The sequence below is a fragment of the Carassius gibelio genome, chromosome A10 (genome assembly GCF_023724105.1).
Source record: "Carassius gibelio isolate Cgi1373 ecotype wild population from Czech Republic chromosome A10, carGib1.2-hapl.c, whole genome shotgun sequence".
Taxonomy (NCBI): domain Eukaryota; kingdom Metazoa; phylum Chordata; class Actinopteri; order Cypriniformes; family Cyprinidae; genus Carassius; species Carassius gibelio.
The window spans coordinates 20,782,907-20,804,130 of record NC_068380.1 but is presented as its reverse complement, the minus strand read 5'-3'; the positions used below and the strand labels follow the sequence as shown (position 1 = coordinate 20,804,130).

General features: G+C 37.7%; 1 protein-coding gene across 3 annotated transcripts; it reads left to right on the top strand.

The window, feature by feature from the left end:
* The first annotated feature begins 94 nt into the window (after positions 1-94).
* LOC128021536 (long-chain fatty acid transport protein 4-like) lies at positions 95-21,194 on the top strand. 3 transcript variants are annotated; one of them, XM_052608814.1, is made up of 13 exons: positions 95-375; positions 2,656-2,817; positions 4,617-5,011; positions 7,151-7,309; positions 8,547-8,616; positions 8,748-8,839; positions 9,045-9,154; positions 10,224-10,433; positions 10,691-10,817; positions 12,281-12,418; positions 12,506-12,670; positions 14,448-14,594; positions 15,994-21,194. In XM_052608814.1, exons 2-13 carry the CDS (start codon positions 2,657-2,659, stop codon positions 16,149-16,151), a joined length of 1,932 nt encoding a protein of 643 aa, XP_052464774.1. In that variant the 5' UTR covers positions 95-375; position 2,656; the 3' UTR covers positions 16,152-21,194. The 3 variants fall into 3 exon arrangements, with proteins under 3 accessions (XP_052464774.1, XP_052464775.1, XP_052464776.1); XM_052608815.1 differs by having other exon boundaries at positions 104-287; XM_052608816.1 differs by lacking the exon at positions 95-375 and adding an exon at positions 1,338-1,482.
* Positions 21,195-21,224: the final 30 nt, after the last annotated feature.

Below are 21,224 nucleotides of genomic sequence, written 5' to 3'. Positions count from 1 at the left end.
GGACACATTTCCTCAACAGGACTTTAAGCCCCGCCTTTCTTGCGCGAAACAGCAGAGCTCCGATTGGTTCAAAGAGCTGTCAATCACACACAACACCGGCGAATAGAGAGGAGGCGGGCTGAAGTAAGAAAATTATAAGGTCACTGGAATTACCAGTGCTACAAGCCGTCGTTACAATGAAAGCGAGAACAGATAACAATGAAAAAATGAAATAAACGGGTGCAAAGTCTGCGAGGAGAAGCCGCGGCTCTGAGGCCGTGTGTCGTTCAGCGCGTGCATCAGCGCAGGTGAGGTTTAAGCCGATCAAGGTGGGATCCACAGAACCCCTTCTGCCAGAACACACACCTTATTGTGACCACGGAGACCTAAATCGAGGTATTTCCCAGAACATAGACACCTATTTTACCAATATTTTAACCACTTTCCATTTCCGGAATCTCCTGTTATCATTAATCGTCTTGATCGCAGCTGTCAGCTGCCAGTTAAAGATGCATTTACCGATTTTTACAATAACATCACCATACACTGTGTATAGCTCGTGTTGGCTAATGGATGTGGTATCATATGTAATAATTTAATAGATCAAAATCAGTATAAAGGGAATAGAATGCCATATATCCACACTGGGCTTTTCGATATAACGTAAACGCGACTGATATGATGTTTATGCTTGGTCGTGTAAACATTTGATATAATATGCCGCCTGCCTGCGTTAATTTCTTATAAAGTATCTCGTGATTGTTACAGTAGAGTGTACCTCGGTGTACTGCAGTGCTGTCCGATTCGGGAGCGACTCGTTCTTTTGAATCGGATCCTTTGAACCGAGTCATCCATCGGACTGACGAATCGAGCGGATCTGGACCAAATAACTGACCGACTCACTAAACTGACAGTCGCCCTTTGGACATATTTGACTCACAGTGAGCCTAAAACAGCAGACAACTGATCATATATATATATATATATATATATATATATATATATATATATATATATATATATGTTTGCCACCTAGCTACAAGACAGCTCTATCAACACACATTCGACACAGAGTATTTTAGAATAAACCTTTTAAAACACTTTCAACTGAGGGATGAACACATTGGTATGGTTTACTGTAGACGCAGATTTGTGAACTAAACACCGCGTGGTGGCATAATAATGGCATAAAAGAATCGCTGAATTGATTATTTGAACTGGTTCTTTGAAACGAGCTGTTCGAAAGAGCCGATTCGCGGAAACGAGTCACTACAGTGCTGTACTGCCAATGTGCTCCTCAGATTTCCGGGTTGATGCACGATTCAGGGCTCTGCGGTAACCTTCGCTTGATGATGATGGCGGCTATTCTGCAATGCTTTCATATCCGTCCGCTCCCACAGCACATCTATCGTTTTATCTGAAGGACTGAACAGACGGATTCTCCTCAGCATCCCTCACGATAGACTCACGCGCACTGTCGGATTTGCCCGATGCGGCGGAAACGTGTGTGTTGATTGCAGCTATACTGATTGCTCTTATTATATGGCGTGAGCTGTCACAATGGGAAGCTTATTTAATGGCTTTTCAGCTAAATTTGAACAATGAAGCACTTATAAAACACCAAAAGCAGTTCATAAAACAAAACAAAATAAATTAAGATCACAAATTTATCAGAAAGCAGAAATGGATAAATTAACAAACTGTATGATTCTGAATAAATCAAAATACTCAATAAACTTTAAATCATTACATATTATCTAAATTCGCACCAAGATGTGTATATATATATATATATATGTGTGTGTGTTTTTTTTAGGAAAAGTTTGCAGAAAATAAAATAATTATTAAATGATTTTTAACTAGATGTTTGAAACCAACGTACAAAAACCCACATTTGTGCAATTGTTCTTCTGATTCGTAATCTTATATGTAGTTACAGTGATAAAACCTTTGTTTTATAATACTTTCCTGTGTGACAACTAGCCCCGGTCTCCACTATATAGGTGCACTATGTGATGCTTCTACTGCGTTCAGATGAGCTGTTCAGATCAAATAGCTCTGTTGCCTTGCATCACTGACATTCAATCCACCCTAGTTACTTTACAGGTCTCTTTACAGGCCTAGAAACGCTTCGGTGTGTTTTAATTTAAAGGAGCACTTTAATAATTAACATTTTACATATCTGTCACAGTTTGATCATCTGTATGTATCCATCTGCATACTACACAGTGTGCATCAGAGCTGTCAATAAGGGTTACCTTCAATCAGAATACAATAGCTAACGATAACCGTATAACAGCAGCATTAGACTACATATTTCAACGCAAACAATAAATCTGACATACAAACACATTTTCAAACCTAACTTGCAGCGTCTGACTCATTTTTTTTCTCCCAGGTGATATAATGGTGTACCTTTAACATACTTTCACAAGGTCAAAGATCTGTGTTTTTCACCAGCTATCTGCTCTTGATATGATGAAGAGACTAATCTTGTGTTAATCTCCGAATCTCTCAAGAGTTTTGCACATCAGCGCATGTAATTATCAGGTTTATAGTGATTATATAATAACTTTTTATCAGTGAGCGACGTCTTTTGTATATCAGACGGGTCAGGTAAAAGTGAACTCCGTAACCCAGGATTGAGGATTGATGTCGATGTGTTTTGTGTGTTAGGATGTTGCGGTTGGCGTGCTCCACGGCTCTTCTCTTCGCTCTCCGGCTGTTCACAGGCCTGCCCTGGTTACAGGTCCTGCCAATTATTGTGATCATCTTCCTGGGTTCTGGAGGATGGAAGTCTTTCCATGTGTTTTCAAAGACCATATACCGCGATTTGCAGTAAGTTGATGTTACAATATCCTTTTTAGCATGTTTATGCTTTTATGAAATCTAAACAGTACTGTGCAAAACTCTTAGCCATTAGTATTTTCATCAACATAAAAATGGTTGCAAGTCAGTTTTTTCTATCTTTTGCTGTAGTGTGTTAGTAGGAAATATCAGTTTACGTTTCTAATGCAGTCTGATTTCTGTCTAAGGAGGTGGTTTTGTGAATAACGATCTTGTAGTACATGAACCTGTTCCCTTTGTAAAAGGAGTTCCTCAGCAAACACAACCGCACATTCCTGTATTACGAGCTGTGTGTTTGTTAAGGGGAACAAGTGGTTGAAATGGGTTTCCTGGCGGGTTCAGCTGGTTTTCACTTTGAAATGTGAATGGAGTCATGATCTGAAGCACGATTGATAATCATCATGAGGCTTTCAGGGAGTTCGTTCTTCTTCATTTCAAAACCCAACTTCTGTGTTTGCTGTTGAATTGCAAACAAGGCAAAACCTCTGCTAAAAATCACAGTTTTGTCACTTGGTGAAATTCAGACTTGAGTTCCTCTTCAGGTCCTGGAGGTGTGGGTTTAGCGTATCGACAGCAATGATTACTCCGTAAGGGAAGGACGAAGGATTTAAGGCTGGATGTTAGTGGACGTAAGAGCTCTTTTGGGTCAGGGGTCACTGCTTTTAGCAACGTGACAGTGTTTGTGTTCGCTCAAGCACCACACTAACTACTTCTGCCACTAACTGATTTGTTATTTGTTACTGAAGCAAGAAGTTGATGAGGCCAGAATCTCCACCATAAACGGATGATCATGCGCATTAAACCTACACAACAGTGGAAAGTACATCTCCGGTCAAAAGTTTGGATTTCTTAATTTTATTTGAAAGGAGTTCCCTAGAATTATAAAGGACTGTGGATATACAGCCTACATGCATTACGTTAATGTATTAACAGAATTGAATTGATTGTGATGAACAGTAATAGTAAATAAATAGAAGTAGAACTGCAGCAAACTATATTACACTGAATATTAAAACAGAGAATATTGCACAGAATGTGAAGTATTACATTGCACTACAGTACAGGGTCCAGTTTAATAACAAAGGGTCATTGTGTCAGACTTCACTATCTTGAGACCACGAGATAGTTCAAAAAAAAATTTTTAGACAAAGAAATTCTGATTTTTGTGCCGTTTATTTTTTTTATTGTAATTTTTTTTTTTTTGGAAACCATTGTCCTTGTCCAAACTTTTAATTGGTCGAGTAAGATTTAAAAAACTTTATATCTCTATTCTGCAAGAACACATTAAATAGATTATTAATGCATTTTACTGTGATAAAAAAATAATGTTTAATTAATTCTTACTTTGAAATAAAGCAGCTGTAGTTTTTTACTAAGCGTGCAGAACAACCGCCCAATAAAGCATTACAATAGTCTAACCTTGAGGTCATAAATGCATGGATTAACATTTCTGCATTTGACATTGAGAGCATAGGCAGTAATTTAGATATATTTTGGAGATGGAAAAATGCAGTTTTACAAATGCTAGAAACGTTAAACGTTTCAACATTATAACAACAAATCCGTATGTTAAAATAATTTCTGAAGGATCATGTGACACTGAAGACTGGAGTAATGATGCTGAAAATACAGCTTAGATCACAGAAATAAATCACATTTTAAAATATATTGCAATAGAAAACAGTACTTTTAAATTGAAGTTTACCCAAAGCTGAAAGGAGGTGTTTTAAAGAACTTGCCCAGAATAACCCATCAGTCATAATGTCATTTCAAAATGTGCTCTTTTACAGTGCAGCCAGTGTGTTGCTGAGGGTGAAACTCAATGTCAAAAAGCACCTCCGTGAGCGCAACACCGTTCCCAAACTCTTTGCCAAGTCCGTCAAGAAATACGGTGACAAGACGGCTCTGATTTTCGAGGGAACGGGTGAAAAATGGAGCTTCAAGGAGCTTGACGAGTACTCCAACCGCGTGGCTAACCTTCTGCTCCAGAGGGGCTTCAAGGAGGGCGACGTGATCGCTCTGTTCATGGAGAACCGCTCTCAGTACGTGGGGCTCTGGCTGGGCATGGCAAAGATCGGAGTGGAGGCAGCTCTCATCAACTTCAACCTGAGACTGGAGGCTCTGGTGCACTGTGTCAACATCTCCAACGCCAAAGCCGTGGTGTTCGGCAGTGAGCTGACTGATGGTAAGAAGAAGTGCTGTGAGAGTTATCAGTGATGAGGAAACTGTTTAAACTGTCACTTCCAAAGCTGCATTCAGAAAGTAGTCATCTATGCCACAAACTACCAACAAAAACTTAGCGAACTACACTGAGGCTGTTTATGGGGAAAATATATCTTTAAATGTTTAACTTTCAAATGCAATCGTTGTCAGTGGCAGGCAATTGCATGAACTGCCTATACAAAAAAATTCACTAACAAATAAAAATTGGTCTACATCGCTACTTAAATTAATTTATTTTTAAAACATATTTTCTGAAAGATGAATGTGTGTAATGTCTGTACTGGAAATTAATCTGAACTCTTTTTTTTTTTTTTACCATCCAAGCAAACTGATTCACTGAAATTAATCAAACTTCTTAGTGCTACCTCAAGTAGCATTTTGTCACTCTGCATCACTGCCTGTTGGGAAAATTAAATAATTTCTCAAAAACAAAATTCCACAAATCATTTACTGAAAAATGAAGATGTAACCGTGCACTGGGAATGAATTTGACCCTTTTTTGAACCATTCAAACAAACCGATTCATTAAAATGTATAGATGTAACGATTCACCGTGAACTGGTTGAAAATCGCATAAAATATGTAATGATTCAAATCGTTTGAGATGTTTAACAAATCGCGATAACTTTGGGGGTGGGAGTTTATATGAATGTATCTCTGAGGAGAACTGACTGTCTTTATAAAAGTTTAGATGATTTCATCTCGTCTCTGTATAATTCATATTAAAGTAGTGTTTATAAGCGATGCGCTGCTTTGTTTACAGCGGTAACCGAGGAAACGCTGTATCTGCTGTTCTGTAAGCGCCACCTGCTGTCAGAGAGTGAATCTGCAGCTAATTCACTGCTTCTGCTGACTTTATGTAGAATAGTTTCACAGAGCTGAAGTCAGAGCATTCTGTCTTTGATCTAAAAGTTCAAATGACAATCTCTTGTAGATTACAAACTGCTCATGCTGCATGTGTTCAGCATCTTCGTTCGGATTGTGATTCTAATGCAGTGGCTGCCTATAAGTCTTTGATTATGAAAACTTTTTTGTCTTATTTATTTGATTAGATTTGAGGTTTGTATTAAAGTTTCAATTTAGTTTTGTTATTTGACAAATTTCACAAAAAATTGTGCTGCATTTTGTCCAAGCAATAATAAAAGGACACCTTTTCGTTTATAATTTGTCTTGAAAAATTGTTACATTTTCAAATCGTGAAATCAGTATCATGAATCGAATCATGAGTTGAGTAAATTGTTACATCCTTACTAAAATTATTAAAAAAAACTCAAAATTTTTGAAATAAAAGTAGCAGTGTAGCATTATGTCATTCTGTATTGCTATTTGTTAGGGACATTTTGATCTGTGCTGGCAAAATGTGAATGCACAGGGGCTTCTGTTTAGATGTAAGATTAAAAAAGTAATGCACAAATGTAATTTGTTTCTTAAATTTGTTATATTGTTTATTTGCATCGTAGTTGCAAGGTGTCCAACAGAGAGTCCCGGTAAACTGCAAATGCAAGTTTGTGTTTGTGTGTGTGTGTGTGTGTGTGTGTGTGTGCACGGATTAATCTTGCACCATAATTCCAGAAATGTGTCATAAAAGAGTAAATAGTCTGAGTTTTGATTTCATGTAGATTTTAGACAAGGATTTATTTTTTGATTGACATTTGTTGGCTCAGTATAGTATCGGTTAAGGCAGCCGTTCAGAAGTGTTGCAATGACACACTACAGACAGCAAATAAGGAAGTGACACTTAGACAAAGATTGAGAGCGTGTACTCTAGAGAAACTAATGAATGAGTAGCGCAGAGTTCAGATTTATTATGGCCAGAGGTCACTGTGAGTAACATCACTGCACCAAAGAGGATTCGCACCAGAGGTCATGAACCACAGTCAAATCCTAATGAAATCGAGTTTGCTAGTTGTCTCTTAACTAATTGAAAACTGACTCATGAAGCACGCCATGTTGAGTCAGCTTTGTTTCTTATTGATTTCACATTTCCGGCCGTTTGTTTGTCCTGTGCTTCCTATGAGGGGTTTTCTAGTCTCGTTTTGTTGCATTATGTGTGTCTGTGATGGTGACTTCATCTGTTTCTCCCGCTCTTTCACTGTCTCAGCGATGTGTGAGGTGCACAGCTCCATGGGAAAGACTGTGAAGCTCTTCTGCTCTGGAGAATGGGAGCCTAAGCGGGTTCCTGACGGCACAGAGCATCTCGAGCCGCTGCTGGAGGCCACCGCTACAAACCAGCCCAGACAACCAGATTGCAGCTTCACAGGCAAGAAAAACAGACAAAGTTATAAGCAAGTTATAATCATTCAAGGATGCAATGTTAAAATATGCATCACTGTGAACTCCTGTTCATCACGACAGAGCCACCCTGTCACCTTGAAATTATATATATATATATGCAAATAATTTTTTCCATTTGACATTAAACTGATCCTGAATATATCCTTTCAGAGCTATTATAGTTAACTAAACCATTTTAAAAAAATGTTTCTTGATATAAAATAAAATGTAAATAAAATTAAAATTAAAATTAATTTTCTTTTCAGCTAGTTGCCCAAGCAACATTTCTGTTTTTTATTTACTTTACCTTGATATATTAATATAGCTAAAACTAAAATTGAAATAAAAAATGTAAAACTAATAAAGTCAAAACACAACAAAGTTACTAAATCTTTAATTCAAATTGAAATGAAAAACAGAAAGTGTGAAAAAAACATTTATATTAATAAAAACTATATATGTTACTCAGTTATACTAAAATAATACTCTTTTTTTGTTGTTGTTGTTGTTGTTGTTGCTGAATTTATCTTAAAAAGACATTTAAAGTGTCCCTATTATGGGTAATGAAAGGTTCATATTTTGGTTTTGGGAGCCCCAACAACAGGTGAGCATGTATGCAAGGTCAAAAAACATTTTCATTGTCTTATAATATGAATTTATTCTTACCTCCCAAACGATTTGCTCAACAATTATTTTTTTCCAAACCCTTCCTGTGCGTGAGGCTAATCTTCAGTGATTGTTCAGATTGGTCTCATTTTCATGTCATCTCGCCTGTAATGCCTGATAAAGCAGCGTTTGTGAGCACATCTGCTTTGTGTACAGTGTTACTGGGGAAAACAATATTTTTACACTCCAAAAGCAGCACCTAGTGGCAAATAATTAATTATAATTTTCATTCAGAACAACGCAAAAAGACTAACAAGTGTGCGGGCAGTATGCTAATTGTTCATGTTGACCTCAACATTAAACAGCTTAGGATTAGTTTTATAACCGACTTGTTTCAGGGATTCGGAGTCGACTCTTTCTTTTGAGAGACAATACCTTTATACATGGTGCACTTTCAGATTTAAACCTTGCAGGATGTTTTAATTCACTGTGCTGTGTTACACACTGCATAAAAAAAGGTTATTTAAAAAAAAACATAATAGGGGCACTTTAACAATGTTAAAAATCCCATTACCCGTTAGATTTTTAATCGTTTTTTTCTTCTTCTTTGCTTCTAGATCGCCTTTTTTACATTTACACATCGGGAACCACTGGGATGCCAAAAGCTGCTATTGTTGTACACAGTCGGTAAGTGTGGGACAATGTTAACATCTCCACTTCTCACAGTCGCTCCTTCCCTGCTTTCTCCCTCATTTCTTTCTCTCTCAGTGAATCGAGCTCCTGGTTTTCACCCAGTCTTTCCTGCGTTCCTCCCTCAGGTATTACCGCATGGCTGCCTTGGTGTACTATGGTTTCAGAATGAAGTCTGAGGATGTGCTTTATGACTGTTTACCACTTTACCACTCAGCAGGTACATCACTGAACACAGGCTGCTCTACACCTTCTTCATATGTGCATTTCCTGTCACAGAGTTTGGTTTAGGCTACTTCCTGTGTGACAGTTGTGTGGTTTGTTTTGATGGGTGTCTACACAAGGTCCTATGACTTGTGTCCAATTGCTTAGTTTGATATTTTACTGTCTAAGCTGGCTAAGGTCAGAGTTGTTTTCTCTGGCAGGTAACATCGTGGGAGTCGGACAGTGTCTGCTCCATGGAATGACTGTGGTGATCAGGAAGAAGTTCAGCGCTTCCAAGTTCTGGGATGACTGCATCAAATACGACTGCACAGTGAGTGATGGATTGCATTTTATTTAGGAATATACAAGATTTAGTTTTGCCTATATAGTTTGATAGTCGGTGCCGGGTGAATATACTGCTTTTATTTTTGAAGAAATTAACAGTTTTATTGAAAAAGGACACATTAAATTGGTCATAAGTGACAGTAAAGTCATTTATAATGTTACAAAAGATGCTGGTGTTTTGGAGTTTCTATTCATCAAAGAATCTTGACAATATGCATCACAATTTACCCCAAAATATGAAGTTTTAAAAAATTACAATTTAATATCATATTGCAATATTACGGTTTTACTGAATTTGTATCAAATAAAGGCTGCCTTTATTAAATCATATCGACCTGAAACTTTTAAACAATAATGTGTATAATTAATATGTTAATACAGTTTTGTATACACTCTTTTAATGTTTTTTGTCTTTATGAAGAGGTATATATATGTATTAGTAAACAGCATTGAGGCAGTATAGTGTGGATGCAAATAATTGAATCAATGATTTGAATCAGACAGTTCAAAAGAACTGATTCCCAGAAATGAATAGATCTCTCTCTGTTACTGAGTTTTGCTCATCCTCATGAGTTTAGGGTTAGTCTTTTCTAGGTTAACAGCGAGCGGTCGTGTAATGATGCTAGTACTCAGGCCTACATGTTTCAGATAATAAGCCACATTTGAGGTTGATGAATGAAACGAGCGTTTGCCTGTCCTGACCCATGTATTAATAACCACACAGACAGCTGTTAATAATCTCTCTCTGTCACTGACTACGTGACTTTGCCCCTTTCTGTGGATTTCTTCCTGCCCCACACGAGTCATAACACAAGCTGTTGACAGGAAACCCACCTACTGACAAGGTCCCAAATGACTAAACAGAGCATAGCATTAAGATCATGGCAGTTTTGCGAACAAAATCATATTTAATGTATTGTACATTCATTAAATATATCAATACTTCCAGCTTTACTGTTGAAGTTGTGTGATTTGTTTATAATATTACATTGTATTACTGTTTTCCATAGAAGTGGAGCTTCTTAGAAAAGTCATTTTTTGGTTTTATCTCTCAGATCGTGCAGTACATTGGCGAGATCTGCCGCTATCTGCTGAATCAGCCGAAGAGGGACACGGAGCGCCAACACAAGGTCCGCATGGCCCTGGGTAACGGCCTGCGTCAGTCCATCTGGGAGGAGTTCACCAGCCGCTTCCACGTCCCACAGATCGCAGAGTTCTACGGCGCCACCGAGTGCAACTGCAGCCTGGGCAACTTCGACAACAAGGTGTGCCCCGACGAAACACACTTTAGATGGAGCGTCTCTAAACAGCCAGTTGTTAACCTCTACAATAGTGGATAATGAAGGTGGTAAAGGATGCATACTTTAGGAGTTGCAGCAGCACTTTGTATATTACCAATATTTTTATGAGGCCATCTTCAAGATGTTCAGTAATCAAGCACAGGTGGTTATGGGTGTTATTTAAGGTGCTGATTGAAATGCCGTGACTTGTTTAATTTTGTAACATGTTGTTTTGACTGCAGACGGGCGCCTGTGGATTCAACAGCCGGATCCTGCCCTATGTTTACCCCATCCGCTTAGTCAAAGTGGACGAGGAGACCATGGAGCTCATCAGAGGACCGGATGGAGTCTGTATCCCATGTGGTCCAGGTACAGTATTCACCCACTCTCAATAAGTACAAAGGCTCGAATTAATGGACAAATTAATAATTAGTAATGAATTACACAACTACTGTCTATTCAGCCTTAACCCGATACATACAGTACACAATCATCTTTTTTAACAAACTTAGCTGCCTGATTGTAAGTGATATATTAAAGTTGGATATATAAAACATCTTACTTAACTTGCAAAGCACAGAATATACTCACATAAAGCAATACATACTAATCTTAATTATCTGATTTGTAACCATATTATCGCCCCAATTCTTCATATACCAGTATGTACAACTTAATCTGCATACTTACAGTATATTTGTATAGTACAGTACATAAGGGGATATATACTATATATAGCAAATCTCAACTGTTTAATTGCTTATATCATCTTAAAGTGTAATTTCAATACAGCTCAGCACTAATTCGCTAAATGCGACAATAAGGCATCAAGATCTTAAGATAATATAAACATTAACATCAAGATTTTCTGTAAAGCTGCTTTGAAACAATGTGTATTATGAAAAACGGTATATAAATACATTTGAAGAAATATGACAGGTGAGAAGCTGATAAAAAGCCAATATATATGATATCATTCATATACATAAATATATATACATATATAACACACACACAAACCATATATATATATATATATATATATATATATACAAACCCAATCCCAAAAAAGTTGGGACACTGTACAAATTGTGAATAAAAACAGAATGCAATGATGTGGAAGTTTAATGTATCTTTTTTTAGGGAAAAATAAGTTGATTTTGAATTTCATGGCATCAACACATCTCAAAAAAATTGGCACAAGGCCATGTTTACCATGCGTTTCGCTTTTAGCTGGCAACATCGAATGGCACGGTGGATTGTGTTCACCCAAAATTTCAGTAGCATTCCTGTATGTGATGCAGTGCCGTCTAAGGGCCTGAAGATCACGGGCATCCAGAATGGTTTTCTGGCCTTGACCCTTACACACAGAGATTGTTCCAGATTCTCTGAATCTTTGGATGAAATTATGCACTGTAGATGATGATAACTTCTCTGAGAAGCTCCTTTCTGATATTGCTCCACTATTTTTCGCCGCAGCATTGGGGAATTGGTGATCCTCTGCCCATCTTGACTTCTGAGAGACATGTTGCCAATTGACCTAATAAGTTGCAAATTGGTCCTCCAGCTGTTCCATATATGTACATTTAACTTTTATGTTTCTAGGAATCATATTTTCTTAAATAATTTAGTTTTTCTTTACAGTACATATATAATTAATTAAACCGAACTGTTAAATAAAAACAGTAAACTAATGAGCATTGAGAATTAGATCTCCTGTTCTTATGCATTCAGGCACTGACATCCTCGGCACTGTCAACATAAAAATCTGTCAGCCACTACAGAAAGTGTGAAAGTCTTTATAAAATCTACTTTCTTATTTGGTTTCTCAGGAGAACCTGGTCAGCTGGTTGGCCGAATCATTCAGAATGACCCTCTCAGACGATTTGATGGTTATGTCAATCAGTCGGCCACGAATAAAAAAGTTGCCAACGATGTCTTCAAAAAGGGAGATAGTGCCTATCTCTCAGGTATAGTATTTTGAAACGCTCTACACAGCCATACTCTTACTTCCATGCGCTCAGCTGAATAATAGCCGCTGGCTTCTGTTCTCTCAGGAGATGTGCTGGAGATGGACGAGTACGGCTACATGTACTTCAAAGACCGCACAGGAGACACGTTCCGCTGGAAAGGAGAGAACGTCTCCACCACTGAGGTGGAGGGAACGCTGAGCCGCCTGCTGGACATGAAAGATGTGGTGGTGTATGGAGTGGAAGTGCCAGGTAATCACACGCCTTTTCTGTTTTTCTGTTTGTCTTTCTCTATATTTGTTTTCCCACCAATCACATTTCATCCCGTATTAGAAAATCTCATCAATGACTATTTTTTCAAGTGGAAGGAACATAAACCTCAGCAGTGGTTTTGTGCTGAAGAGAGTCTCATGTGTTGAACTTGTTCCTTTAAGTGTTCTGAGTTTTTAAGTGTCATGAATCATTGAGTGCTCAGCCAGTGTGTGGAGAAGAGAGTAATTCATTTAAACGAAGCTGACTGCTGCAGTTCCTGAAGGATTCTGGGAATCCACAGCCAAACAAAGTCCGGTTTTGCTTACAATAGATCTATAAATGAATCGCAGCAGAGTGCTGAATATAGCTCTGTGCATTTGATACTGCTGGCCAAAAAAGACTCTCACCTTCAAAACGGATTCATCAGCAGATCTTTAGCTGTGGGTCTGTAACATATAGATGAGTGTGTGAACATGATTTGCTGATAACCACCAACACGCTTTAAGGGTCTACATGCAAATTGATACCAACAACGCAAGAAAACGATTTACTTGAGATTTTGAAATTCGCTACGGCGAGCATCGTAGCATGTCGCGTCAAAAGCAAACAGAACACATTATGTGTCGCTGTGGCAGATTGACATCAGCATAAGCTTTTTTTTGACGAACAAAAATGTCTTGAGTTCTGAAACTTAAAAGAAACCCTTAAAAGTCAAAACATTAAGGGACTTTTGATTTCTCAGCTCATGACCCGTTTTAATCCCAAGAATAGATTAGTCTAGCGTTATCTAGTGTTCAGATAATGAACGGAACATTGTAGTCTCCCATCCAATAAATCACAATAAGTTTTGTGCTTTGTTATTTTTGATATGAAACAAGTCTCAGATTTCAAATTCTGTCCATTTTGTTACAGTATAGGCCATTTATTACAATAAATATCGCGTTTGCATTGTTCAATGTGGAGTGACAGATCGCTATAGCGCGACGCACATGTGAACTGATCCTCTCCATGGCTTTAATAGCAGTTCCAGCACAAGCAAACATGAATTACCATCAGGAGATATGTTAAAAGAAAGAGTACGACTAATCAAAATCACCCAAATCAGTGTTTTAAGTCACGATAACATCTTGTAAACAATGTCACGTAACGACACATTTACAAAACTGCTGAATATATGCACCATATTAAAGACTCCTTATCATTTTTACTGTTCTCTTTAAGATTTATGTTTGAATAAAAGTCAGGTTTTTATGGCAGCCACCATTAAAAATGTTTATATTTCGAACAATTTAATTATTTAATTATAAAGTTAGTATTATAACTTTATCATTATAAAAACATGTAATTTTAAGTGTTTGTATTATAGTAAAGTAGTAACTGACTGTGATAGTTAGTGTTTAACGTTTACCAACTTGCTTACTAAAGTAAAAGAGAAAACTTCAGAAGAGAAGACTTTGCACAAATGGCTGTTGTAGCACTTCTTGTGGCAATGCTGAGAATGCAACATATTTTTGCACTGCATAAGCAGTTCCATGTAACTCCCTTAATAATAATAAAACCCTTTATTTAGGAGAAGCAGTGCAGTAATGTAACACAGCACTGTGTCTCTCCCCGTCTGCAGTAGTCCATAGATCTCTGTCCTTGGACCAGTGACATATGACCTGGCCAGACAATGATCTCCTTAGTTCGCTTATTTTAATTCATGGTCACTCAGTGTCTCTTTGCTTATAGGTCGATTACAGGACCTTGAGTGATGCATATGGATGTTTTTCCTCAGGTGCTGAAGGCAAGGCAGGGATGGCAGCTATAGCAGACCCGGAGCACAGCACAGACCTGGTGAAGTTTAGCCAGGACCTGGAGAAGGCCCTGCCACCCTACGCCCGGCCCGTGTTCCTGCGCTTCCTACCAGAAGTGAACAAAACAGGTGTGACCCCGTCTGATAAATAGTGTCCAGTAAGACAGTAACAGTCCCATGCTATTTTAGAACGAAACCCAACATGTACATATCCAGAGTTCGTCTAGGCTTAATAAAGTTATTTATTCAGTTTCACCTTTAACAGTGCAACGTTTCATTGCTGCCATATCTGAAGTGTTGTTCCCTTAAAGGGATTTAAAGAGCTGTTTATCAGCCATTTTCAAGAGACCTCTAAATATAACGAAGCTTACAACAGGCCCTTAAAGTTTTAATATGTCTTGAATTCAGTTTGTTAAAATTGAAGGTCATAAGTCTTAAATATAGTAAATGGTGTAGCAGAAAATTCTAAATATTTTAGGAGATAAAAAAAATAATGAAAGGACTCATGATATGGCCTAATGTGGTTATTAAACTTCAGAAGTTTAAATTAAATAAATGTGAGCCCTGCGAGTTTCATTTGAGATATTCATGTGAGACACTTTCTCTGAGATATTAAATTCAACCAGAAGTTGACAGTTGTGGAAGATATGTAGTCTAAGGCTCTAACAAAATCTAAAGTTTATGAAAATCATGAATCATTTTATACATAGACCCTTGAACTTGATATGTGCAGTTCAGGGCCGAGCAGAATCGATATTTTAACATTTCTGTTCTGCGTTCCTCTGATATTATTAGGAAGAAATACCGAATAATAATGTTATTTTTTTTAAAACAATATTCTTTGCCTATAATTTGTCTAATAATATAATAATAATAAAGTACAGCGTTTTTCCTTACTCAAAAAAGAAAAGGAAAGAATAGAGATCTAATAACCCACAATAACTTAGTCACAGCCAATACAGCATCATCTTCTCTAGATTTTGGCCAAATGTAAACTACTAAAAAAAAAAAAAATATATATATATATATATATATATATATCAACACTTTAAAAACATTAAAGTATTTTTAAAGTATTTAAAAATATTTGCTGCATTGTTTAAAAAATAAAAAATAAAACTCTTGTTTAAGATTGCGTTTTGAGAGTGAAAAAAAGTCCTGGCTCACGTCGCATTTTATTAGCCCTATTACTTTCCGAAATAATGATCCAAAAACAAATTAATTTAAGCTGAAGCTGATGCCTGCATCTCTCATCCGGCACGAATCCAAATGTAATAACGTTATTAACAGGTTAATGACAATTTCAAATATTCGATTCTGTTCGGAACTATAAAATTTGATTTAGTTTCTGATTCTGTTCCTGTCAAAATTTTGTTCGTTTCCGGTTTTCGTTTTCATTCGTTGAACTGGTTCAGAGCCCTGCAATACAGATAACTGAGCCAAAAAATGTGCAGGACACCAGTGCATAGCATAAATGTAAGTTTGCTGTTTTTCTTACTTTTGTGTGTTTTTTCTTTCTTTCTTTCAGCGACTTTTAAATTCCAGAAGACAGAAATGCGACGGGAGGGATTCGACCCCAACGTCGTCTCTGACAAACTCTACTTCCTGGACTGCACTAAGGGACAGTATGTGGAGCTGAATGTGGAGCTCCATCGCAGCATCGTCTCAGGAAAGCTGAAATTATGAGACTACTGCCAACCTCCACCCGTTCCCTCATCTTTACCCCACCTTCAGCAGCCCTCAAACCCCGCCCCCTCATCACTCCGCCCCTCGTTACCTCAGCAGACACAGTTAGGGGCCGCAGGGACCCATTCTGCCCGTACATTCAAGCCCCCATTGATTCATTCTCCCATCCGAGACGGGACTGAGGTGGTGTTCAGCCAGCCGTCTTCAAAACAAAAAAAAGCAAGGAATGCAAAAAAAAATTAAGCAATTTAGCAAACAAGAATATAAAACACATACAGCAAGGAAAGGCACAAGGACCAAACACACTGCTGTCAAGTGGTAAAGCTTTCTCTTTGCCTCAGCTGCACAATACTCCCCGGCTACAAGATTCAGGACTGACGCTTTCATTATGACAGATTGGACAAGTCCTGACCAAAACCATGTGGATCGACATGCAATACAAACCCAGTACTAGCTGTGCGCTTGCCAGCTGCCAAGACTTGATCAATGCTGTTCATTTAAATGTGTAACATGCACCAAATATATGTATATAAGTTATAGAATAGCTCCTCCTCTATTTACAAGTCATGAATCTACATGCTGCGATGAAGACGTCCCTGATAGCACTGCTTCTGTGTGCGTTTGACCTCTCCAGACTGTAGTATGCAGCGTTAGCATGGAAGCAGATTTAACGATCAGCCCGGTGTGACATTGTGCAGCCTGGGCTTCATGGGTTTGCTTCGTTTTGCTAGACGTTTTGCCTCTCTACAGGACACTATAGTGGACTTTGCAAGTAGTGTAACACTCTGGTGCTAAAGAGCGAACATCCTATCTATCTGCAAAGCCGTGCCAGACCTAAAAAACATCTTTTCTCCTTGACAGGAAGAGGACAGAAGTGGAGGAGAAGAAAGGGGAAAGCGATATAGGCTATTTGTCATCAGAGATCTAGTTTTTCTTTCAGCAGCATGAATGATTGACGCAGCAGAGCACTGTGCCTTACTGTCGGGTCAGCAGATCGTGTTATTGCCCTCGTCCTGCATCATTACACTAACTGACTCTAGACGTCTCTTGGACAGCTAGCTTATTTTCTAGACCTTGCTTGTGCTCCCATGAATCTTCCCATCATGCAAAGTGTGTCCAGCACTACGTCTATGGGCATCCTGTCCGTTCCATGTGTATTTTGCTCGATCTCCTTTTGCGAACCTTCCTGTTCTCACTCGTCCACTGAAAGCTGGTTATTTATTTATATATCGTAGGAAGTATTTAAGTGTGTGTGCACGTGTGACAGGATGATTTTGTGTGATAGCACTTGAATTTCACCAAGTCACTGTTTTGGCCACTATATATTAATGTACAGCACAGATGTGGGAAAACAGAGAACAGTTTTGACCTTATTTGGGTAAATCTCATCAGTAACATGTTTGTGTCAGGCATCACCACAACATCAAAACTATATATATATATATATATATATCATCAAGCCTATTTCTCAATGTTTTGCCATTTATTTTTTTTCTCTATACGTTAATGATGAAAATCTAATTCATGTTACCATAATGACAATAAAATTGCGTTCTCTTTACCGTAACTACCAAAAAAAATCTTATTCTCAATTACTGTAATGAAAAAAAAATCTAATTTACATGATCATAATAAGGAAAAATCGCATTCTCAGTAACATAATGGGAAAAAAAAACGAATTTTTATTACGTCATAATAAAATCCTCATCCTCGAACATCTCAATTTCATTACCGTAATGGCAATATATCAAATTACCATAATCACAATCTATTCTCATTACTAATGGCAATAAAGTATTTTTTATTACCATAATGGCAAAAAAATCAAGATCACATTACTGTAATGATAATAAAATCGCATTCACATTACAATAAAATATTGTTCTCATTACTATAACAGCAACAAAATAAGATCCTCATTCTCATTACCGTCCCGACAAAAAAAAAAAATCTATACTTTTTTTAATACTTTTAGCATAAATTAAATTCACTACAACAGTAAAAAGTAATATTTTGTTCACATGTGGGATAAAGTTTGATTTACTCAAATAGCTGAAGTGTGATTTAGACTTAAAATCCAAGGGTGCGGTAGTGATGTCATTAGTTAATCAGCCAATCAGATGCAGTTGTCTCCATCAATACCTTTTCTGGTTTTTATTTTGTTGTTGCCCTTTCCTGTATAACTTGGACTTTTTTTATTTTATTTTTTATTTTTTTGTAAATGATTGCTGTTTAATGATTTGTTTGATGGTTGAGCTTTATTTCTCTGTTAATCTTATTTGCTTTTTGTTTTTGTTCTGGGTGTGTGAAAGAGAGGGAATCTCTGAAACCTCAACAGACATTTCTTTCTCTCGTGATAGCGTGTGTTCGAGTTTGTCCTATGATAGCAAGAATCCTCACAGGAAGCTTTCGCCGAGGCCTCTCTTGATTATTTCCCCCAGTTAAGGGCATAGTCCAACCCAAAATGAAAACTCTCATCATTTACTCACCCTCACGTCTTTCCAAACCTGTATGCTGTCAACTGTCAGACTCTAAAAAGGACAAAAAAAGCCCAAGTCCTCTGAAGCCATATGATGCTTTTATGTGAGAAAAGAGCAGCATGTATTGTCTGTCTTCCTCCACTGCAGCTTTCAGATGTGCTTCTCCATTCTCTACTCTTATTTAAAAAGCAGCGGCACATTGTCAGCACACCTGGTGCAATAATATGCCATTTTCCTAAGGGTTTCTAAAGGCGAGGAAGATTGTCTGTCAATTTTAACTGAAAAGAAAAATTATAATAAATTAAAATTGAATTTCAATCTACTTTTATGGTGATTTTTTTTTTGTCCTTTTTGATATTTGCAGGAAGATTCTGTGTGTTCCAGAAAAGAAATAAAATCACGCAGGTTTGGAACGACAGAAAAGTAATTAACGATGACAAGGTTTTCATTTTTGGCTACACGGTCCTTTTAAAGTCTCTTACAAAGACACACACAAACGTCCTTCAGTTTCAGTTGATAGAGATTTCTGCATTGTGATTAATGTCTATCTTCATATACTGTCAAGCAGTGTTGGGTATAGTTACTTTGGAAAGTAGTTAGTTAGGTTACAACGTTACCATCAATTAAAAGTAATCAGTTATGATACAGCGTTACCTATTCATAAAAGTAACGCGTTAGAGTACTCATGCGTTACCAAAAATTAAAAGCCGTTTGCAGTGGCTCACACATGACAGACACAGCCCCCGGCCCCTTTAAATGCACCTAGAAGTCTTGACTCCCGACAATGAATAACGTCAGTCATCCGACTAAATTAACACTGCAGGATAACAATAACAGGAAAGACAGTCAGCAATCGGCTATTCCACATGGCGTTTTATTTATTTATTATCACAGAACATATTATTAATCAAAATTCGCACCTAACGTTACCCAGCCCGGGTAGCCTAGGCTACTGTATATTATGAGCACCACAAGATAACTCATGATTTTTCTTTAACTTTAAATAATGCAGTTATCAAAGTACAAGTATGCTTACTTGTAAACACAACCTTAAACAGGCTTGCAGATTTAAATCCATTTAGAAATGATGAACAACCAGCCAGCCAATGATCTAACAGAAATTAACAGCTGCCTGTCAAACAAAAATGATAACAAACCGAATTAAATCCTTCACTGCCACACAGGCAAATGACAAATCGCTTAATAGCCGAACTAATTATTATTAAAGTGTCACTCACAGTCACAAGCCTAAATTCGCTTTAACACAGTCCTCTTACATTTACTCTTCAAAGTAGTGATTAAAACGTAGCGTTAAATTTGAGGTAGAATTTTTGGCGGTCGACAGAAGCTTTTCACCAAAGCAGAGTGTGCATTTTACCGTATGTTCTTTTCTTTTTCGTTGACAAATTGAAAATAATGTGCGTACTTCCATAAACCAAACGCTGTCCTCTCTGCCATCTTGCCGGGAGTTCGAAAAAAAAAAAACCCACACACACACACAGGGTCAGGCGCAGGGAACAGTCGCATCACAGCCATTGACTTTACGATCACAGAGCTTCGGCTCCGCTGATACATCCGCAGGTGGCACAGTAGACCTAGGACTACTGTCTGACAAAAAGCAGGCTGCAGTCGGGATTTTCCTTTCCTTAAAATAACGGATTACTTTTTTTAAAAAATAACGAAGTTACTGATTACTTACGCACGAAACTAACGCGTTAGGTTACACATTTCAGGAAAAAAGTAATTAGAGTACTCTAACGCGTTACTTTGTAACGCGTTACCCACAACACTGCTGTCAAGGCATTAGTAATGTGAAATGCAAAACCAGTGCTGTGAATAATTTAAAACTTCCTGAGTTTCCACTGTACTATAAAAGCAGTCCGTTTTTCTGTGTTTCAGGCCAAACTTCAGTGTTTCAAAGGGTCGGTGTGTGTGTGGTTCTTCTGTTGTGTTCCCGCTCTCTGGAGATAATGCTACACTCCTCTTGCAGTTAAATGTGAAATGTTGTTCTCGTGTCTGTCCACTAGATCGTGCTCATTCAGGACGTAAACACATTCGCTCCTCATGCTCAGAATGGCTGATTTGCCATCCAGAATTGTGTTCATGTTGATCACTCTTTTATGAGGGACATCTACCGTTTTACTTACGGTGGATTGGTTATTATTTGCACTGTCTATGGCTTTACAGCTACAAAATACCATTTTCAAGTAACCTAAGTTATATTGTTTTTTTATCTTGTTTTATAGAGCGCCAAAGTTAGTCAGGGAGGAAAACGGATGTTTATAATTTGTAGCGATCTGTCACTCTTCTCAAAAGACTGATCATAAATGCACTTGTGTTTTGTCTATTTCTGTTCAGTACTCAGGAACAACATTCAGAGGCAGATGAGAGAAGGGAAACTGTGTGTGTGTGTGTGTGTGTGTGTGTGTGTGTGTGATGTAGAGGTGTGGGAGGTGTGCTGCGTCACACTGAAGTCCTCTCGTCTGAAAGACTAGCTGTAAATCATGCTCTTTCGAAACAATGGCATCCAAGAATCAATATTAATAAAAAAAATCGATATCAATTCTCTGCAGTCGCTCCTGTTTGTTTACTT